Source organism: Centrocercus urophasianus, unplaced genomic scaffold (assembly GCF_019232065.1).
Source record: "Centrocercus urophasianus isolate 14NV4802_14NV808 unplaced genomic scaffold, USGS_Curo_1.0 seq_15, whole genome shotgun sequence".
In the NCBI taxonomy this organism is placed as follows: domain Eukaryota; kingdom Metazoa; phylum Chordata; class Aves; order Galliformes; family Phasianidae; genus Centrocercus; species Centrocercus urophasianus.
This window is the reverse complement of record NW_024884697.1, coordinates 2,101,580-2,124,432: the sequence shown is the minus strand read 5'-3', so window position 1 is coordinate 2,124,432 and position 22,853 is coordinate 2,101,580. Positions and strand designations below refer to the sequence as shown.

The window sequence follows — 22,853 nt, the reverse complement described above, 5'->3', positions numbered from 1 at the left end:
GCAAGCCGGCTGCGCTTGGAAGTGATGAAGCTCTCTTACCCCCTAGTGGCAGTGTTTGTCAGTCATGATGATTTTATGCAGCCCTTTGCTCTGTCAAGGATTGGAGTTTATAGGCAAGCATCTCTGATGTTCCTATTGTAAAATATCACAGCATCTGCCTCTTACTATGTGGTAGTTTGCCTTCTTTCCCTTTTGTTTTATCTTCAGGGACTTGTTCACCAAATCTATCGTGCTTTTTTTGTTTCTCAAGTTATATTGCACCTATCTTTCTCCTGTCTTCTGCAAAAGGCTAGCTGTCAGTTTCCAATGCCTTATGTGCTTTGTCTACTTCAGTATGGTTTCTGCCTAATTACTTAGATCAGAGTTGATGCAAGTTGCTCCTCATCTTAAGTCCCTAGTAAATGCAGTTTATATATATATATTTTGAATATACATTTTTCTAGACTTTCTGCATTCAATCTCAAGAATAGGCTAACATAAAACACGGGGAGCTTGGAATTACTTGAATTTGATTTTGATTGCAGTTACTGCACGTGAATCCTATTTTATTTCCAGGAGCTTTTTTTTTTTAAAAAAAAACAAAACAAAACAAAAAAAAAAAACAGAGGAACTTCTCCCTCTTGCATGACATAAATAATAATTTCAGCTTCAGGAAAGATACAGAACACATTTAACCTTTCAGGAGGGATGAGGCTTCCGTAGACGAGTTTCATATGCTTTCTGTATCAGTGATAATATGCTAACCATATCCCTCATGATTATAATAATTTTCATTTCAGTGAGCCTAGGGTATTAATGCTCAGGAGATTTGCATGCTTTTTTTCTAGTAACCCAACATGGTCTTGAATGTTAAAAGCAGCAGATAGGGTTGCAAAGACATTTTCCATCTATATTAGCATTGCTGATCAAATTTAGATGCTTCTCACCAGAAATATCTCACATATGCCTTGGATTTAGTCCTTTTGGGTCAATGATTCAGTCCCTGACAATGGAAAAACACATGCTATTTGTATATTTTTCGTAAATTAGTTTTTAATTGTGTTTTTTGCTATCAGTTTTCTCATGGGGTGACTTTCACAGTACTCCTTAAACTGATTCAGAAATTTGCTCATGGTTTACCAATGAAACAAAGCGTAAAGTTGTTCTACATCTGGTGTTGTTCCCTGCCTTTCTTCTTTGCTCTGTACCCATTTGCTTACAGACTGGACGACTTTTCCTTTGAAATTTCATTGCAAAACAGAGGTCAAAATAGGCAAGTTTATGGTGATGAAGGCTGTATAGTCTGCCTCTTGCTTTTCTATTAAAACAACAAACAAGGAATTGGTTGAGAGGGCTCTAAAAATGACTTAACAGTATGTATTTCAGTTCCTACTTATGTTTACGTAAAAGGTAATTGTTTTTAAAAAATGTTTGCTTTCCAGTTTTGCTAAACATTTTGGTAACATTTTTCTGCCTAGAATTTTCAAATTGACATCTATTACTTTCTTAGTGTACCAGATGTAAACAGTAAGGTATGAGACTATTAGAGAATGGTTTTACAAAACACTGTTTTCTGTGTTCTTGAAAAGCAATATTAAATGCTTATTAGCACAGGTCTTGTTTTCTAGGCTGTGTGTGTAGTTAATTGCAGGGAAGAATTTGCGAAATACAAAAGTTCTGAGAATTTTTCATGCCAAAATCTTGATTGAAGTCCAGGAACCTTTACCAGCCTTTGTAAACTGACCCAGAAAGAGAAATGAGACAAACAGGATCTGTAAACAAAGATCACGTGTTCTTCACAAATACATTTTGGAAGGATGGTTGCCTAGGGAAACAGGAAATGGGAATTATACAACAAACAAAAAGGACTGCCAAACAAATTTGCTGACCTTTTTTTCAGGGAATTATGATGAAAACTGCCGGAATCCTCAGTATTTAAACGTATTTCTTAATCTGAAGGTGGAACAGAAGAGTAACTTAGCAATTATACCACAATCATACAGGAGATAAAGAAAACTTCCTTGAATTATTTGTACTAAAGAAAAAAATGCAGGGCTTTTGGCTGTTTTACCATTACTTTATTCTTGTTTTTTTTTTTTTTTTTTTTGAGCTTTCTAGCTCAATTAAATATTTGGGAATCAATGCTTCCTTTTACAGATGAGATAACGACAAAATCATCCCATTTTTATCTCGCAAAGATCATCTAGCTCTGTTGCAGCGCAGTTTTATTCTCATTTTTGAGGGCAGCATTTTTTTCAAACCTTGACTGTACGTTTCTCTATGAAACAGCAGCTCTCAGAATGTTGTTTAACATGCTTCCTGGGATCATAAATAAGAAGGAAATAAGAGAATTTGTACAGGACTTGTTTTTAGCGGAGAAGGAATCAACCTTTGGGTGATGTTTCTTCCTCTCATTTCTCTCATTTGACTTTGGAGGACTCATACGAGGAGTTCTCTAAACAGGAGCAACTTCTGCATGGCTCCTGTTTAGAGATGGTTCAGTTTTAAGTAGTGGTAAATCACGAGAACACTGGAAAATAGAAAATATTGGGTTCACCCAGTCCAGATACTGGTTTTATATGAAAGTTGAAGAGGTGAAAGTATTTAAAAAACAGAAAATAGGGATAATAAATCGCAAGGTTAAACTGAAGATGCTCTTCATCCTGAATACTGAGAAGGTAATTTAATGAAATCTTGTGCCTTTAGTGTGAATATTGGACTATCCCCATATTCCCCTCTTGGAAGTTCATGGAGAGGGTAATACATTTATCCGATGCTTAGACCCTTTCCTGTGTCCTCCTTTATTTTTAGCCTTTAACTTCTTTTTTTCTTTCTCCTTTGTCAGTTCCAATGACAGGATTCACTCAAAGGGCTACCATTGATCCAGAACTGAATGAAATCCATGTCTTGTCCGGGCTCAGTAAAGATAAGGAGAAGCGGGAAGAGAATGTAAGGAATTCTTTCTGGATTTATGACATTGTGAGGAACAGCTGGTAAGTCAATTAACGGGGAAATCTTCCAACTTTTACAGTGATTTCTTTAGAAAGCAGTCCTTAACACAGTCATACTTCCCAAGTAACTCTATAATAATTTATAACTATGCACTGGTAATCTTGAAGCTCAGTTCCTTTTAGGCTCTCCCTGAGTATTTAGAAAGACTGTAGAAACAAGCCACTTGAAGGGAGGAAACTGTGTTCTTCTTTCGCTGGAGACAGGTGGGAAGTGGGTGGGGGAAAAAGTAAGCCCTTATATGAAGTTTTTTCTGTAGGAAATGTTGAAGGCAAAAAACATTCTCCCAGTTCTCCTCTGGACCCTCCCTTGACAGCTCTATTCCTTCTGGCCTTATCACTGTCACCAGTTCTTGCGAGGAGCTGTAGGTTATTATGAGGCCTTCCCTCAGCCTTTTCTGCTCTGGGCTGAAAAACCCTGGTTTTGGACCTCAGCTGCTCCTTGTACTTCTTGTCCTTTTTTTCCATCTTTATAGCTCTCCTTCAGATGCTTTCTAAGAGTTTTATGTCCTTATATTGTGGCACCCAAACTGCACCCTGTGGTTGAGGTGGGAGACCATACAGTGAAGACCAGAGAAGGACAATTCCTTCTCTCACCTGGCTGGAAGAGCTGGGTCTCATGCATCCCGGGGTGTAGTTTCCAGGGAACATCACTGACCAGATTCAACTCACCATCAACTAGAATCCCCAGTTCCCTTTCCACAGGACTGCTCTCCAAGCCTCTTATCCTCAGTCTGTATAAATATCTGGAGTTGCCCCATCCTAGGTGGAGAATCTAGCACTTTCTGTTGTTGAACTTTATGTACTTGGCAATTGCCCTGTCCATTTTGTCAAGGTCTCTCTGTAGGACCTTCAGTTGGAAACAAAGCAAAAGAAAAAAGTCTCTGTGGAGAGGAGAATAGTGATTGAAATAGTACTTTTGTTAAAGTTCGTGGTCTAGATTTCCCTCATCTCTACTGTATCCAAAGTGCTATTCTATTAATCGTACTTATTGTCATATATTTTAGGTCTTGTGTCTACAAAAATGACCAAGCAGCCAAAGAAAATCCAGGTAAAAGTCTTCAGGAAGAAGAGCCCTGCCCAAGATTTGCCCATCAGCTGGTTTATGATGAGTTGCACAAGGTACGAGAGTCTAAATACATAGACAGTGATTTTATTTTTGTTGCTCATCCATTGTAGTTGCTTCTTCAGAGATAGTACAATGAAAATACCTGTTTGTTTGGTGTTAACTGTTTGGATTACTTTGGTGGATAAGCTTCAGCTAACACATTAACGGTGTTTGGAAATGGGCTGTACTTTTCCCTCTTATGGATAGCTCCTACAAGCAATACAGACTTGTCAGGCAGCAAGCTACTAGCTTCCCTTGTACTTGAGAGCACACGCAGCTTTATGCATTATCTTCAGGGGCTTGAGCTCAAAACTTCTTGGAGTTTCTTTTAGTTTAACTGTTGCGTTCACCTTCCAAGAACTCACAGACAATTAACATTTCAATAAGGAATGCTGGGAATGTCATTGTTTTCTTCTCTCTTGTTGGGAATGTTTTTCTCTTTAGAGAACTACTTGGCAGGGTGGCATGAAATAAAACCCTGGTGGGAAGGGATGCTCAAGAAAGCTGGTCGTTATTCAAGGTTTGTCTCCTCCAAGTCCAGATACGTTGCATTCCAAGAAAAAGGAAGGCAGGCAGGAATGCCAGCAGGCCATCGTATATCAACAAGGAGCCTCCTGGACTTAATTAAGCTCAAAAAGAAAATCTGTAGGAGTGCAAGCAGGACTGGGTTACCTGGGAGGATTACAAGGATGTTGGCAGAGCCAAGGATCAGGTTAGGAAAGCTGAAACCAGATACAATTGAATCTGGCCAGGAACATGAAGGGTAAGAAGGAAAAAATTCTTCAGATACATCAGTGGTAAAAGGAAGGCCAGAGAAGATGCAGGCCCTCTCTGGAAGGATACTGGACACCTTCTCACAAGGGATATGAAGAAAGCTGAGGTACTCAGTGACTTCTTTGCCTCAGTCTTCACTAGCAAGGGCTCTAGCCATACCACCCAAAATGCCAAAGCAGTACTTAGAGAAGAAAGATTTGCCTACTGTAAGTGAAGATCAAGTTCAAGACTGTCTAACAACTTGAAGGCGTGCAAGTCCACAGGACTCGAATAAAATCCATCCACAAGCTTTGAGGGTTCTGAGATGGATGAAGTTGCCAAACTACTGTCCGTATTGGAAATGTCGTGGCAGCCTAGGGAAGTTCCCACTGATTGGAAAAGGGGAAACAAAAAGCCTATTTTCAAGAAGGGAATAAAAAAAATACAGGGGTCTACAGGAATCCACGACCTCCCTGGGCAGCCTGTTCCAGTGCTCCATCACCCTCGCTATGAAGAAATTCCTATGCAAATCGGTGTGGGACTTGCCATGCTCCAGTTTTTTTGCCATTTCCCCTTGTCCTGTCCCCAGAGAACACTGAAAAGAAGTTGGCCATTTCTCTTTGACTCTCGCACTTAAGATTCTTATAAACATTAATCAGATCCCCTGTGAGCTGTCTTTTCTCAAGGCAGAATGGACCCAGTTCACTCAGCCTTTCCTCCTACGGAAGATGCTCCAGGCCCTTTATCACGTTTATGGCCCTCCACTGAACTCTCTCCAGGACATCCCTGTCTTTCTTTTACTGGGGAGCCCAGAACTGGATACAGTACTCCAGATGAGGCCTGACCAGGGCACAGCAGAAGGGGAGGATCATCTCCATTGATCTGCTGGCCATGCTCCTTTTAATGCACCCCAGGATCCCATTGGCCTTGTAGTCCACCAGGGCACACTGCTGGCTCATGGCCAATCTGTCATCCACCAGGACCTCCAGGTCCTTCTCCGCAGAGCTCCTCTCCAGCAGGTCATTCCCCCAACCTGTACTGATACTCATGGTTATTCCTTTCCAGTTGCAAGGGTCTGTACTTCCTTCTTCCTTTTGTTAAACCTCATCTGATTTATTACTGCCCAGCTCTCCAGTCTGTCTGGATCTTGCTGAATGGCAGCACAGCCTTCAGCTATGTCAGCCACTCCTCCCAGCTTTGTATTGTTGGCGTACTTACTGGGGGTGGACACTGGAGACCTGGTCAAGGTCGTCAGTGAAGATGTTGAACAAGACCAGACCCAACACTGACCTCTGGAGAACACTGCTAGTCTCCAACTAGGCCCTCTGCTGCTGATCACCACCCTGTGAGCCCTGCCAATCAGCAAGTTCTCAACCCACCTCACTGGAGTGGGTGCAGAAATGGTCCATGATGATGATTAGAGGTCTGGAGCACTTCCCCTACAAGGACAGCTGAGAGAGCTGGGGCACTTCAGCCTGGAGAAGAGAAGGCTCCTGGGGGGTGTAATAGTGAAATAAATCCTTTCCAGTACCTGAAAGGGGGCCTTCTTCAGGGAAGTTGGGAAGGCACTTTTTAGAAGGGCGTATAGCAACAGGACAAGGGAAAATGATTTTAAACTGGAAGAGGTAGATTTAGACTAGATATTAGGAGGAAGCTCTTTACTGTGAGGGTGGTGAGACACTGGAACAGGTTGCCCAGTGAGGTTGTGGATGCCCCTCCATGGAAGCACTCAAGGTCAGGCTGGATGGGGCTTTGAGCAACCTGATCTGGTGAGAGATGTCCATTTCTGTAGCAGAGGAGTTAGAACTAGATCTTAAAGGTCCTTCCCAATCCAAACCATTCTATGATTCTATGAAAATGTTTGAACTCAGCTCTGTTAAGAATCTGCTGTAACTGGTGCCTTTATTTCCTTTGCATGTCAGAAGCAAAAGTCATTCTTTAGCATTATCTGACTTTAAGGGACAAATACTGAGTTGTACTTAAAATTGTTCATAGTGTATACATGAGTGGTGAGCAGATTTAGAGCTTTGCGCATGTTAACGCAGACCTGAGGATTAGGTTACCATAACTTCATTAGCCTATGAATTTAAATCATGGTGACAAATTCACATCAACTTTCAAGGATGTGATTAAACTGTTTTTAAAATTGGTTTATTTAGTATGAAACAGCCTAAACTGGAAAATATAAATATAATTTGTTTATAATTCCATAGTGCGCTATGGAATTTGGAAAAGCTTGTGGATGGAAGGAGAAGTTTAAGGGAGAATAGGTGCAGCTTCTGTATAGCAATGTTATTATTTGTCTTCACTGAGCATGTTAATGATAAATTATCAATACTGATCTACCCTTAATTGTTTATTTCCAATGTGTAAGGTATGAGATTGAGATTGATAGTAGAATTTTCTAAGTTATTGTGAAGGTTGCTAAATTGTGGCAGTTGCTCAGCATTATCTGAAGAGCTGTTTGATGTGCTTGTTTTGAAGAGTCTTATTTTTAGAAACCTCTGTTCAAATGACCTTTCTAAACTCCTCTCAATATAAATAAGGAGAGCCTACATCAGTAGGATGTAGAATACATTGTTTTGAGTGATTATTTTTAAAGCTGTGAGGATAAGTAGCCTATTAAACTTCTTGAACTTCAATATTTGAATTCTCTTTGTCGTGGTTAGTATCAGCAGTTCAGAGCCTCAAATATGAATGATGTGAAGGAGGAAAAAAAAAAAAGTGAAGAAATACAGTCCTTTTTGCTCTCTTTTTCCTCTCTCTGTCTAGCCTTGCGTTTCAAAGTTCTTGTATTCTGAAATCATCAGAAGATCTATTTGAGACTACTTCATTTGAGCTGCCTTCAACAAAAAATGGATTTTGCATACTGCATTCAGTATTTCCATGGTTGGTCTCTCTGGATTACTAGAACTCTTGAACATGATCAGTCCAGCAATGGATGTGACATCTGGTTCCAAATAGGATTTGTGTTTTCTTTTTCAGCTATTCCACTGTTCTTAGCATTACAATTTTTCTGAACTCTTAACATTTTTGTTATGTCTTTTTATTTTAATTCCTCCTTTGTGCCCAGGCAGTGCATCAAACACCTTGCAGCTAGACTGATGTATTCAGGTGAAATATGTCTGTTCCAGAGACAATGGAAGTAAACCTGTCTTGCAGAGAAAAATAAGATCTTGGGAGCTTCCAGGACATGTAGGAACACAGGTCTGTTGTGTCATCTCCCAAGACTGTGCTGGACTGGGCTAGTAGTCACTTCATTTTGAGCATCTTTAGGACTTTTCCCCATTCCCTTTTCCGGGGGCCCTTGTGTTTGAGGAATGCTGCGGTCTTCTCTGACTCAAGGAGAAGACTACTACTCCTTGAGCTGTACCTGAGTAGTATCTGAGCTGTACTGTCTTCAGCGCTGCGTCTTCATCAACAGTGCTTTGACTGGAGTTAAGAATATTAGTCCAGAAAGACTCATAAGTCTTACGTATGAGTGTAGGTATTACTTATTGAAGAGAGAGTCTGGTTGCTGGAGGAATCTTGATTTTATATATATATGTATATTTAGGTCTGCTTGACCTAAATAGAGAGAGGCTTTATTGAGGTACCTTAATTTTTCCTTGTCTTGTGATGGGGATAATTTAGTGTCTTTGAGGACAGGATTGGAAAAGAAGCTTACAGTCAATCAGTTTGAATGTTGCTTGCTCTAATTTGAACAGAGCAACAAGAGTTGGATGAGATCCTCTTCTGCTCATATTATCTACTTGAAGATTTATCATGCTTATAAGTTTTTCCTAAAGAAAGAGATTCCCTGGTCTGTGGATGTCTTATTATCTTACATTTTAAGTGCCTTAAGATAACCTCATTTTCTAAGGGATAAAGTAGGGGTAATAAAGCTCACAATAAGTTGGAGCAGCTCCTCCAAAAGAGAGTCATTGTCTAATGAATATATATAAACAGTTAAACTTCTTGATCTTCATCTATAGGTTCATTATTTATTTGGAGGAAATCCTGGCAAGTCCTGCTCTCCAAAGATGAGATTAGATGATTTCTGGTCTCTGAAGCTCTGTCGACCTTCAAAGGAATACCTGCTAAGACACTGCAAATACCTCATAAGGAAGCACAGGTACAGAAACAAAAGATGTTCTGCGATTTTCTTTTCAAAAATCTCTTAAGTTTTAGCATCTTTAAAAATCTCTCTATCCTGTAAATAGTTGTTTCACTTCACTGATTATATGGCAATCTGCAAATTTCCTGTTTATTTTTGGTTAAGGAAAAATAGTTCAATATTAAAAGCTGTTAGTCAAATCTAAATGATAAAATTGTAATCACTTCACTCTGTTTTTATGATGTTATTCTGAAGCTAAAATAAGTCTTGACTATCGTGTGGGGATTTGTGGAGAATTTTTAGATTTCCTCTTCACTCTGCTTCTCATCAACATGTGTACCTGTCACCTCCCAAGGAAATAGAATATTTTTTTAAAGCAGTGTGCTAGGGGATAGTGACAGCTCACAAGGATGTTAATGAAATCTGGGGGTTGAATTCCTTTGCACATCTGAGACTTACCTGTAGTGAGGTCATCAGTGTTTCTCTTTCAGAACCACTTGAAAGATCTCGCTTATGGGGAATTCATCTGCACTGTGATACTTGCACTCTGGATGTTTCAGAGCTACCTTTTGTTTGCTACTTAAGGAAACAGCTTTTCAAAATGAAGCTCGTGGTGTTGCCTTAAGCAATAAATTGTAACAGTTAAGGAGTCTTTTAAGGTTCAGCAAATCATTTGAAGCCAATAGATACATCTTCTTTCTGCATTCTTGATGAGAATACTTTGATTCTGCCAAGAGTTGGAGGTCAAGGGTCAGGTTTTTTTTTGTGTGGGGTTTTTTTTTTTTTTTTTTTTTTTTTCTCTGAGGTAGCAAGCAAATTGCTGCAGTAGACTTTCTGGGTGAGGCCTTTTGCAGGTTAGCAATGCCGTATTTGTGAATACCTACAAGAACAAACCAAAATCTTGCCAGTAATCTGGGAGGTTTACTAGCCGCTGTGGTTGTATGCAAATACAGCTGTACTGCCTCCAGAAACAACTGTGTTACATGTTTTCACTTGATTAAGTTGCACTCAAAGAAAACATTGCTACATGTTGTCTGGCAGAAGCTTGGATTTTATGCACTGTGTTCCCGTTTCTTGGTGTATGTCAGGGAACTGAACGTACCAGCTGGGAATTGGGATGATAGATGCTTTGCTGGAGCTCTCTGGACTATGGCAATATCGTTTAAGCCTATCTGTTTGACTAGTTGGAAGTAATAATGTTTAATTACTAAATTGTCATGTAAATCAGGTAACAGTCATAATCTTTCCTTTCTGAGACTTAAGCCCAGATCTTGAGATGAATTGAAAATTTGAGTTACAGATGTCTATTGCTACCAGTCAGGTAGTTTGAAATCTGTTCAGTGTGACTTACAAATAAAAGACCTTGTGTTCTTCTATGGCATTTGATATATGGCTGTTAAGTAAGTGAGAGCATAGTTTTTAAGGTTCTCATCACTGGAATCTAGAATTATCAGAGCTATTTTCATGGAAAGACTTGGTAGCTGTGTATTAGTGATTTAGAAGGCAACAGTATAGTACTGCACTCAGCAGATAGATGGTAGGAGGAAAATAGGTAATTTTAAACCTCTTCATTTCCAGATTTATTTACCCAATTCAGTACTCATCGAGAGGGCTGAGCCCATAGTCTTGTTCTGGCTGTATGTGTTTCTTCAGGAATTTGCAGCAGTTAATGTTTCCCCTTATTAAAAGAAAACGAGAAAATAATGGTGGTGATGCATGGCCAAATTTTACATTTCTGTGCTCTTTCCAAAGGTGGGATGTCAAGTCACTGAATCCGAGGATTTTTGTTCCCATTGTTCTTTCTTTTGTTGTCTGGCAAGCAGGGAGCATTCTTCATCTTTCATTTTAGGCTTCTGTTTAGTCAGGAATCTAAATATTCCTTACGCCCCTCCAAAAAAAACCCATTTCTTATGTTTCAGTCTGCCTTAAAAGCACATATCCTAGTAAATGTGATGCTAAGCTGCCATTAATACTGTATTGTTTGGAAGTATTTGTCTAAAAGTTTTGTAGGCTTTGCTCTATGTAGAAATAGCTGTATTTAGTCCTGAAGAATGTAGTTGCACTTACGTTTTCTCTCTTTTTTGCAGGTTTGAAGAGAAAGCTCAGACTGATCCTCTTAGCGCACTGAAGTATCTACAGAATGACTTGTATGTAACTGTGGATCACTCAGACCCTGAGGAGACAAAAGAGGTAATGAACAATCTTTGTCTTAGTTATAAAGAAACATGAACGGTGCTTTCACATTCTAGCACGGATCTTAAGTTTCTTAAATTTTGTTTATATTCAGTTTGAAAAGCTAAACTGGAACGTGATACTTCACTGTATTGTATTTTCTCCACACGAAAGATCGTATTACTTCAGAAACAGGCATTTTACAACTATGTGTCCAGATAAAATAGGATTTCTGCTTATAATAGTGAAGACTAAGCCTTTGTTCTATTTCCAGTGCACTTGTGTGTATTTTGGGAGCTTTAATTGAAATGTAAACTCTCTGAAATGTCGTGAGTCTGTGGTTGGTTGCATGGTGGAGGGGGAATAAAAACACCTATTCACTTCACATTTTGGCTTGTCAATATCAAATAGCTTGGGGGTAGAAAGAGCTTTCCTTCTACATCATATGAACTGCTGGAGGCAGATTGTACATATACATTGCTCACTAACCTTAAAACTCCTATTTCTTCAGCATTTTGAATATTATCTAGTAGACTTGTTCTTTGATTTGTTCTAGAAATTTGTTCCCATTTCCAATTTTGATTCCTTTACTGCAGTATGTATCACTTTACAAAATGAATTAAAGCAATAGTGTGAAGTATCAGATAAGTTTGGTTGACTTCACTCTCCTATTCATGTCTACATGGAACTTGAGGCAGCCAGCTTAGATGTACAAGCATTCAAACACTCCTGATGGTTAGATGAAGAAGTGGAGTCCTCAGTTCTTACCCTCTTCATGCATTACTCACCATGGAAATAATTTGACAGCTCCTTTCATAAAATTCAAGTAGGAAAGTGGACTCTTGTTGCTCATTGCTGAGCCTCTGAAGCCACTTAATCTGGTTTCAGCTCAAAGAAGTGATCTTTGTACAGCCACAAAGTAGTTGGTGTGGAATGACTTTGCATATGCATACTATAAAAATGCAGAGTTAATAAAATGAAAAAATGTGAACTACTGTTTGAAGCTTGGAACTGATCAAATTTGATTGTTATAAATTCTGGCTAGGGTTCATAAACTTCTGGTCCAAATAAAATATAACTGCCATGCCTGTAAGTTTTCTGTTAAGCGATTTCTCGCTGAAACTGTCCCATATCAAGTACTTTCATACATTTTAAAATCTATTTCTAGCAAAAGAAAGACGGAGAACAAATAGTCCTCATTTTCCTTAGCTAGAAAAGGAGGTATTTCCCATATTTCATGGGGGCTCTGCCAATTACGCCTATTTTAAATGTGATAGCACTTTTACCTTCTTATTTGAATCTGTAATAGCCTAATAACATGAAATGACAATTCCATTGCTTGCTTTTCTAGTTCTCTGCCGTCTCTCTCTGCAGGACGTGAAATTGTCCTGTGCTCTTTACTTTCCCTTTCTGTCTGTAGCATATCCTTGTTCTAGAAGCCTCATCATGTCTGTGAAAGCCATGTGTGTGTTTGGCCAACTTCTCCTAAAGAGATCTTGCATCTGTTGGCCAGGTGTGCCTTTTTATTGCCTGAAGAGAATGTGCTTGTGGTAAGATCAGTGAGCGTCTTTCCTTCTAGTTCATGTAGGTATCTGCCACCAGTAGACTGTGTGTTGCATACATGTAAATATAAGGAATCCTTTAATACTCTGTATCTTTTATTCTCATTTCAGTGTGTAGAACTGAATTTGTCCATTCTAAGAATGAAGAATTTACCTAAATGCATGCACATCTGAGGTTCTGAGGAAAAGTAGTAGCTATATATTGCAGAGCATAGTTAGAATAAAAAGTTTAAATAATAATAAAAATTTGACAGGGCATGCTAGTATTCTGCTCATTAATGATCTTAGAATTATAAAATGAGTTGGAGGGGACCTTAAAGGATCATCAAGTTCCAGCTCCCTTGCTGCTGGCATGCTTGCCAACTACTAGATCAGCTGTACTAGACCAAATCGCAGAGTCCCATCCAACCTGGCTGTAAACACATCCAGGGACGGGGAATCCATAACCTCTCTGGGCAAGCTGTTCCAGCACCTCATCACTCTTAGTGAAAATCTTCCCCCTGACATCTCATCTAAATCATTCTTCCTTCAGTTTAAAACTGTTCTTCCTTGTCCTATCACTATCTACCTGTGCAAAAAGTTGTTTTCCTTCCTGTTTTTAATCTCCCTTTAAATACTGGAAAGCCATAATGAGGTATTCTGGCAGTCTTCTCTTCTAAGCATATAAGCTCAAGTAGAACAAGCCAAATAAGTGAATATATGTTGAACCCTTTCCTTTCTCTGCAGGCCTAGTGCCTGATCCAAGCAGAATTCAGTAGATGTCATGTAGGTCTGCCAAATCAAGCGCGAACCTTTCAGCAGAATGAAAGCTTTGATTCCTGTTCTATCTGAAAATTATTTAACAAATTCCAGGAGGTTTTTTGTTGTTGTTTGTTTTGCAAATTTTGCTGGTCACAAAACTTTGCTTTGTAAAGCTTTTTACGCTGGAACAGATCTGCTGGGTCAGAGGCTTAGAGCCAGCCAGTGCCCTGGTAGTGACTGGGTGTATTTCCAGTTGACGTCAATTTACCTTCCGATTATCACATTGAGTTGGCTTTTTGCTCTGGCATTACATCTTCAAATAGCTCTTGTGCTTTCCAGAGGACTGACGCAGGCTTTTTGGATTCCATATCAAATTGCAAGCAGCAATTTGATTGTTTATTTCAGCACAGACACCTACGTACTGTCTTTATTTGTAGTTGAGATAGTCTTAATATTGAGAGCGGTGTATGTGATTGGTTTGTTCTGTGTGGACTACAACCAGTGAACACTGTAAGGCTTCTAAGTATGGCAGATTTTAAAGAAATTAGTTTCTCTTTTCTGTGTTGTTCTCCTTCTCTATAGGACTGCTCTTAATTTTGGAAAGGACCAAAATGAGTTTATCCTTGACTTTGTTACAGTTTTATAGACTGGTGTGATATTACAAGCAGAATTTCTCTTTAGGGTAAAGCTTACTTGTTTTATAATAGAATTGTTTTTTTTTCAAACTTCGTTAGGCAAGTCTCTTCAGCTGTTTTGAGTTAAATGCCAAAGAAAATAAACAGGCTGTTCTCAAAACTTACTTTGGCATTAGTAACCAATTTTGTTTAAAGCAGCATGAATGATTGACAGTAGGAACATACCTCAGATTTTCCTTCCTTTGTTGTGAATTTTAGCATTGTTCATGGGATGATAATTTTACTTCCATTTTTTTTATTACTACACTGTGAAGCTGTAGATGCCTGCTAGCAGGTAGGCATCTCATGGGTGCTTATTTTAATAGCCACAGGCTGTATGTCAACAACTATATTTCTGCTGTTGCCTGCAGTTGCAGATCTAGTTCTCTTTAACTGTTCCTGCGTGAAATCACTTAAACTTCTTCAGCATTTTCAGATCAGTGAATCTTTTCTGTTTACTGGCTGTGACACTGTGTGCAAGGAGAGTAAATTTCCAGAGCACATGGAAGTCTGTCTGTGCATCCTGGGTCATTAGGAGATGAAAGTTGGATAAAAGGCTCACACTGGGAGTTCTTGACATTGGAAAAAAAAAATCTGCCAGAATGAATGTTCTATTTCATATACAAATAAATGTGCATTTGGTGATAATTTTTTTCCTAAATTGAAGTTTTTTTCCTAATTTAAGCTTTTAAAGACAAGGGTGATTGAAACTGGAATTTAAAATGAATTCCAAGTGTTTTACTTGTATATCATGAAAAAATAGATGCTGCTAAAGCAGCATCAGGGAACACAGTTAGCCTTGTGTGTTCAGCTGAACACTGGATTGATCAAAACCAAAACATCACTGCTGCTTTACTTGCATCTGTAGAAGAAACGAAGAGGCTACCAAAAATTGACCAGTGCTGCCCAAGTAAAACAAGACCGTTTATGACAGTGAGACAGATTTGCCTAGTGCGAAGAAGAAACTTAAGCTTGCCAAAACATAGGTACCAAGTGCAAGTAAAAGCTGAAATCTGTTTTTCCTGGACTGTGGTAGGAGAAAACGAACAAGAACCTGGAGGCTAATTTGAGGCCAGACTAATTTGTAGCCTGGGGCTGGAGGCCCCTGTTCAAGGTTCCTTTATACTGTCGATTCTTGAGACATTTTCTTTAAAAAAAAGTTGCCAGATAAAAGCCAGCAGAGCCCAAAAGTATTGCTTAGGTCTGCATTCAAGTGAAATTTCTGGGAAAATTTAAGCTCAAATAGGAAAAGTAGTTCTAGGAAGGAGCTAAGAAAAGCACGCTTCTGTTCTTCACGTCCTGCTGTGATTCTTTGTAAAGCCTCAGGCTCTGAGTGCTGCAGGAGCAGAGGTTTTGGAGCCAAGGAGAGTCTTTGAAATAAGTGTTCGACCCTCCCAGACTTCGGCTTGTGACAGCTCCATCCTCAACAGCGCAGGCCTCTTGTTTCTTCTTTGTGCCTTTACTACAAGGCGCCATCCCAACAGAATCAGTCAAAGCTGAGACACTGCTTTGTGCTGCGATCTGAGCACTCGGCGTGCGGACCTTCTGGAGGAGGAATGACATCTGGCTTGTAGAGCCCCTCGAGTATCCCAAACAGAACCACTGATCTTCCCTTTGCGCCGACAGTAGAGGCGTGCAGCAAATACACTAAAACCTGTATGGGTTGTCACACAGCAGAATTGGGTTTTTTTGTTTTAGATAGAAACCTAGGTGAAATATGTAAAACTGATTAAAGAATGCTAATGCTGGAAACACGAAGAAGTTGGAAAATACTGGAATTAATATTAATTATGCAGTCTTAATTAGGCTTTTCTCTGAAAGTGGTTGTGGAACCTTATGTTATTTGTCTTAAATCCCTATCTCTGAGGAACCCTTGCATTAGTTTAGAAGGAGGATTGGATCTCAGAGAGAGAACTTAATTATGTAATGAAGTAAACTTGTGTTTTGCATGGAGCCTTAATTTGGAGTAGATTAAGCCAACATGGTGAAGGGATTGTCAGAAAAAAATGGGTGGTGGCACAATTAAAGCGGTTGGATGCTTCTGTTGGATAATTGAGTTCTGGTCGCGCCTCCGTAACGGAGCTGCTATGTGACTTTAAGCAAATCACTTTTTCTAGATGGTCATTAATTGGCTCTTTCATTTTGGTACTAGATGAGAGAGATCTGATACGCGGTCTGTTGAGGGCTTTGCTCTTCAAGCTACAAATGAATTCAGTAAAAGCTGCTTAAAGCAAAATGTTTTTGGGGAAAAAAAGATGGTAGTTTCAAATTGGGCACCCAGAATGAAGCAAGATATGAAATACTACCTGGTAGGATATCAATTAACAGAAAAACTAATGCAGAAATTTTTTTTCATAGTGTGTTCAGAAGTATATGAAAAAAAAAGTTGCATTGGATATATGCTGTGAATGGTGTGTAAGAGAGGTGGTCTTCACTTAGCAGTAGCAATCGTATGCATTGGGGAAAAAAATGGGAGTCCTTTGGGAGAACATTGTGTAGTTACTTGGGATTTTAATGCAAATGTGGTGTGCCAGCATAAAGCTTCAGTGCTGTCTGTAATTGATGTTGGTAACATACCTGCTTGACTTTTCTATCATAAAGTGCTTTTTAAATGTGAAATGATGCATAAAGTATCATTTTAAAGCAAAAGTAAACACAACTGTCAAGGTTAACTCTACCGCAGTGGCATCAGCGAGGGGAAAAAAGATCCTCCTTTCCCCAGAGGCTAGAAAGGAGCTAATAGCAGCAGCAATTCGTCACTCAAAGTGCGTAAAGAGTAGAATACTTGGCGAAGGGTCTTTTCAACTGATTTTTGGTCTCAGTTCTGCAAGTTACTACCTGGACTGTGTTATTTGATCTCTAGGAACTGAATACCTGAGGCCCAGCCCCAGCTGGGGTTTACTTCTTTTTCTGGCTGAGTGGCTGTGGTCCCTGGGGAAGGAGGGGGAATCCCTCAAAGCATGTGGTGTCTGCATTGTCCTCAGAGCTGGCTTAGTGCGTCACCAGGCAGCTTGGCAGCAGGCCAGTAAGGCACTTGTTTGTGAGAGGAAGATAGCTAGGACATGGCACTTTATATCAGAAGCACAATGGATTTGGCCTCTGGTTTTATTGGAACTTTTGGAGCTATTTAAACTGGGCCCATGTTTACGGATGTTACTGGTGCAGGGCCAAGCAAGTCTTACAAGTTTCGATCACAGTGAAGTACACGTGTAGCAGTGCAGTTCCTTTGGATTTTGTGTGGTCTCTTAATCTCTTCTTGTGATAGCCTCCACAAAAATTTACAGGTTTATTCTGACGCATTGCAGTCCTTACTTCAGACTGCTTTTTTCTTGATGGCAGATTGAATTTTGTTGAAGGTTTTTTTGTTGTTGTTGTTCTTGCACTTAGTTGTAGGCTTACCTTTTCGTAAATGCCTTCTACATTTGAGACTAATTGCTCTTTCATCCTTGGGCATTCTTCTGTGGAGGCTGTGCAACCCTGACTCTTTAAACTGTATTGACAGAGCTTGATTTTTAAACCACTTGATTTTTCTAGCACTTTCCCAATATGCTGCTAATTGATAGAGGGCGTTCAGAGTTTGTTGCTGTATTGCAGATGAGAATTTACAATCCTTAGAACAGCGGGAGTACTTGATTTACTTGAAGACCTGACTCCTTTTCATTTGTTTTCTGCTGTATTTGTTATTTTTGCAATAGGCTGACAATGATCTATTACAGCTTGCAAATGTATTTTTGCAGTTCTGTTTTGTATGACTGATTATTCCTAGGTTTGTTGATTTGCACTTGACCCTAGTGAATTGCATCTTGAGCCATCATTATAGCCTGGATGAAACAGAAAAACAATCTGAAGCATGACTGCTTCCATGCTGGCGGTATAAGCATGGCACGAGGCCTGTGGGCTGAATGAATGTGTCCTCTGCTTTCACACCAGGCCCTGTTCCTCTTCTGTGATTAATGGTTCTGTTTTGATATCAAACCACTCATGACTACCTCCAGTTAAGTTACTTGGCCTATTATTCCCTGCTAGCTTAATCTCAGCGATTCCTCACTTATTTACCTTAAGTAGCATATAAAAGCATTTGAAGTCCAATGAAAGATGAGATTAAAAAAATGAGTCCCATGTTCCATCCCTATGGCCTGCTGCCTTTGTAGAAGAAATCAGCTTGATGTGATACAACTTATTGCTAAATCAGCATTGACTGCTACTTGTCACCTTCTACATTGTTCCACTTTTTTCTTTTTGAAATTAAACTGCTCAATATCTAATTTCTGGTGTTCTACCCACTCCTTCCCTTTACATATTTTACCCTTCTTTCTTTGGGCTGTATCACCATACATAAAATGGTGAGAGGAGACAAAACATTGCAAGCCTTTAAGGGATTGGCTAGTTTTTTGAAGATACATGACAAAGCACTGAGTTTTGCTTCAGCATGAGGAACTGAAAACAGCAGCTGGGGGCAGAGGAAGCTAATATTCACTGCCTATTGTTAAGATATTAAAGGAGAATATGACTGTGTTACTTAATCTACTTTTACTCTTGATTCTGATATTCCCAAGCAAGGAACTTTTTTTAAACTTGGAAAGACCTTGCCTCAAACAAGCTTGTGATACGAGCTGTTCTTCAGAAAGGTTATCAAAATGTAAAGCTTTTGGTGCGTTAAAGCAGTTCACGCTGCACTGTACCAGTTACCCTTTCAATGCTGGTCTAACTCAGACCTCTACAAGAAAACATTTAATGTGTGCTGCTAAGCTGTGTTGTTCATGTGAGAGCATTGTCTGCTGTTACTTACGTGTATATAACAGTAGTTTTAAGGATTATGCAGAGAAAACCAACAACTCTAAAGCCACTGTTTGTTGTTGTTGTTTTGTCAATGCAGTTAACAGCATTTTTTTCTTTCTTCTTCCACCTCCTGTTTTGCAGTTTCAGCTTCTTGCCTCAGCATTATTTAAGTCTGGCTCGGATTTCACCACTCTTGGTGAGTATTGTGTATCAGAGGAATCGCATGGAGAATGTTCCCTCTCCTAAAGATCATTACTGTTAGTTCTTCTGTATGTTTTTTTTCTTTTTAATATCATGCTCTTATGAGTATCGTGAGCCTTTTTCAGTTTGAAAATGCATAGGCATTTGAAAGAGTATAATGACCAGTGCTCAATGCCTTGAGCCCATATTTAAAACATCTGTCACCAGTGCTTTTAAATCCATGCCTCTGGGGATCATTTTGTGTCTCTTATTACATCTCATGCGTTACTGTTGCCCAAATAAACAGAAGCTTTGGTCAGGATCTTGTCATGTCACTTTGGAATCTCACAGCGTGGCTACGGCTCTGTTTGCTGGGATAATTGCAATTCCTGAAGTAGTTTAGTTCATTGTGTTCTTTGCAAAATTAGTATTTTGGGCAGGATGTCAAGAGTGAAGAAAGCAGTGGCATGTAGGTCTGAAAACAGGAGGTCTGAGCCAAAGCCATAATTTGTTATTCTATCCAGTTAACATGCTTTAAACAGTTCAGATATTAATCCTGGGCAAACTATAGGAAGACTGTTGGCATAATCTGTGTTCTTGTAACTTGTGTTGCCAGCCAGCTGCTGGGCTCTGGGAGTGGAGATCGTTTCAGATTTGACAAACCATGTAAATCCCTATGAAAGAAATTGAGGGAAGGATAAGGCCTGCATTACCTGCCCTGCTGGATGAAGAAGCATTGCTGACTTTGGGCAGTGCTGCCTAGTTCATGCTGTTGTTTAAAATGTGTTTTTTTAAGGGATGTAAATGCTAGTTTTCACGGGAGTGTTTTGATTTTGTTTTTCCCCTGCTAATTTTCAGTCATCTGAAAGATTAGTTAGTTTTTCCCACATTAACACCACTGTGTTCTACAATACAGTGCTGTATTCAGAGATTGTCTTTAAAGATTGGAGGACGCATGCATCAAATGGTGCTGCTAAAATAAAGCAACAACCAACCCCCCTTGGTTTGGTTAACTTGGTTGACTTTGATTAACTGAAAAGTGAATTAAAAAACGTTCCTTTGAGATACCAGTGGTTTAAGTAGTACAAAGCAGAGGAAATTGTTGTATGCTCACTCTATTGTTCTTGCTGTTGATGGTTTAAGTATGAGGATTTGGATAAAGAATGCTGCTGGTAGATTAAACCCTCCCCTGTCAGGAGGAGGCACTTCACAAAATGATTTTGCAGAGACCTCGTGCCAAGATGCAGGCTGGATCCGCAGTGCAGCCCAGCAATTAAACAGCAGCTCTTAACTCGGGACTCCTACCATTAGTAGAGCTTGTCTCAAGAAAAACTATGAGCAGTGTGCGTACTGGTTCTGGCTAAGGCAGTCATGAGATAATGAGGGCCTGAGGACAGAAGAAATGAGACACCAAATAAAAATAGCTACGTGAATCCTGTTTTCTGGGACATCAGAGCAGTCCCCTGAGGACTTTTGCTTCCCTGGTTTCTTCAGGACTGTCCTCAGACTTGACAGCTGTTTGCCTACTACCTCTTATGGCATTTTGATTTCGGTGTTGGCTTGGAGTGACATGAACTTGATGTGCTTACATGCATACAGTAGTGGGATGAGAAGCTGGCAGCTCTGTTAGTACGATGCTGTAGATGTTAGCTGGGCTTTAGTCAGGGACAAAAATGCGGCAGATAATTAACTTCCATTCAGAATGGAAAGCCGGTTTATTCCACAGCTGAACTGAGCATTTAAAGTAGTAAGCACTGACTTGCTTTCCTTTTTTTTCTTCCCTCAGGATTTTCAGATGTTGATCACACTTATGCGCAGAGAACTCAGCTGTTTGACACATTAGTCAACTTCTTTCCGGACAACATGACCCCTCCTAAAGGCAACCTGGTAGACCTCATCACGCTGTAACAGAGCGACACTGGACACGTGGAAGAGGGGAAAAGCATCCATTTTCAGTATTTTAATTTTTTTTACTGCATCGATTGACTGCTGGGATGAAGTAATATAGTAACCCCTAGGTGTTTGAAAGGGGTTTTATACTTGTATGGTGAATCCCTGAAGCTTTTCCCTTGGAGTAGGTTAATAAAAATGTAACTGACATACTTCTGACTAAATATATATATATTTTTTCTGACATTGAATTTTGAGTTAGCAAATGTAAGGAGAAAAGAGAGGGGAGGAGAAGAAAATAAAACCCCATCGTGCAGTGATCGCTTTTCCCTCTAGAGGAAAATTGAAATTTGTGGGCTGTCTGGAATTAAAGATGATAGGTTTTATTTTGGATTTCATGGGAAAGGGGGTGGTGGTTCTTTGCTCATTTGTAGCTAGTCATGATGTATTGCTTTGTCCTACAAGTCCATCCTCAGCAGCTGAATAACTTGGCAGCAAGGCACTGGCGTGTGTTGAGGTAATAGTAATATATGTGTCTTGAGTCTTGTAATCGCAGGGTGTCATGTGAAGGGAGCATGTGTTACAAATTGTCTGTCTTCTCTTTTGAGAACCTGACTGGCAGCAGTGTCTGATTGCATTTGATACCCAGTCTAAACCTAACTGCCTAACTTCCGTTCTCTGGAGTCTTCCACTTAGACCTGACAGTCATGGGGGAGCCTCAGAGAAACAGTCAGAAAACGGGAGTGCAGGGGTTGTCTGCACGGGCTCCTTTTCAGGGATTGCTCTGTTTCCAGTGCCATGCTCTCCTGATGGAAAAACTCTGCAGGTCCTCACAGCGCTCTGCAGGACTGGGTCTTCCACTCACACACCCAACCTCTGCAACCTGACTCCAGGTTGGGTATAGGATTTCCGAAGCAGATTGTCTTCGTTTACATACACCTATGCTTCTGTGTGCATTTGTCAGTGTGTAAATGTAAAGAGGTTTGCTCCAAACAGCTTGTCTTCTGTTTGTGTAGTGCAGTTTCTTTACTTTTAAATGCATTTTAGACCTTACTCTGAATGTGAAGGAGGCCTTTTTAGCATAAACTCCTTTAAAAAGCAAGCTGATGCGTATGTATAGAAAATATATTCTTCTTTGCTGAAAGTCTTCTTTTAAATAAGGTAAGGGCTTGGTGCTGCACTATGAAGTGGAATGAAGGATACTCATACTGAGCATTAGCAGCTTTTTTGCGTTCAGTGTCAGTAAGCATTCAATACAAAACTGGCTGTTGTAAATCGTATATGAACTGCAAAGCTTTATGTCCAGAAATGTTCGTGCCAGCAGGATACCATTGCTGCACTCACTGCGGCTACACAGCTCCTGTTGAACTTGATGGAAGTCCTGTGTGTGTGTGCAAAGATGATTTGAACTCTTGAAATAAAGAGTTAGTGAAGTGTCTTTTCCAGAGCTTGAGTGTCTGCTTGCTTTGATTGCATTGTATTGCATCTTTAATCATGTTCTTGAGCAACTTCCGTAGTTCTGGTATGTTAGAAATAAATTTTAAACCTCCATGCTAGTGATTAATCACCCAGAAAGGAACAGTGTGTTAGAGGTTGGGCTTTGCTGTGTCTTCAGGGAGGAGTATATAGATGCAGTGTTTTAAGTAACCTGCAACTTGAGACTGTTTAGAAATTGTATACTTCAGTGGTCAGCAAATCAGATGTCTGTGGAAGAATACGCAGTGCAGTAAATGAAATTTGATGAAATTGTTTCTTTGAAACATGGTATTTTTTTTTCCAGTGACATGGAAAGTTTTTAGGTGACTGCTAGGTTTTATGCTATGTTTGCAATCGCTTTGTTAACTACTTAAAGTAGAGCCTATGCCATAGGAACAGAGATACTGAAGGTGCTAATCTGGGTGAGTTTTGCTA

The 22,853-nt window shown here is 39.7% G+C and overlaps 1 protein-coding gene across 2 annotated transcripts in view; it reads left to right on the top strand.

Annotated features, from left to right (window-relative positions):
• Positions 1 to 22,389, top strand: part of MKLN1 (muskelin 1) — a 102,611-nt gene extending 80,222 nt beyond the window's left edge. For both annotated transcript variants that reach the window (XM_042815395.1, XM_042815394.1), the window contains exons 13-18: positions 2,825 to 2,972; positions 3,995 to 4,109; positions 8,823 to 8,962; positions 11,032 to 11,134; positions 19,014 to 19,068; positions 20,839 to 22,389. In XM_042815395.1, the coding sequence (XP_042671329.1) occupies positions 2,825 to 2,972; positions 3,995 to 4,109; positions 8,823 to 8,962; positions 11,032 to 11,134; positions 19,014 to 19,068; positions 20,839 to 20,960 (683 nt within the window). In that variant the 3' untranslated portion in view covers positions 20,961 to 22,389. The remainder of the gene's footprint in view (positions 1 to 2,824; positions 2,973 to 3,994; positions 4,110 to 8,822; positions 8,963 to 11,031; positions 11,135 to 19,013; positions 19,069 to 20,838) is intronic.
• Positions 22,390 to 22,853: the final 464 nt, after the last annotated feature.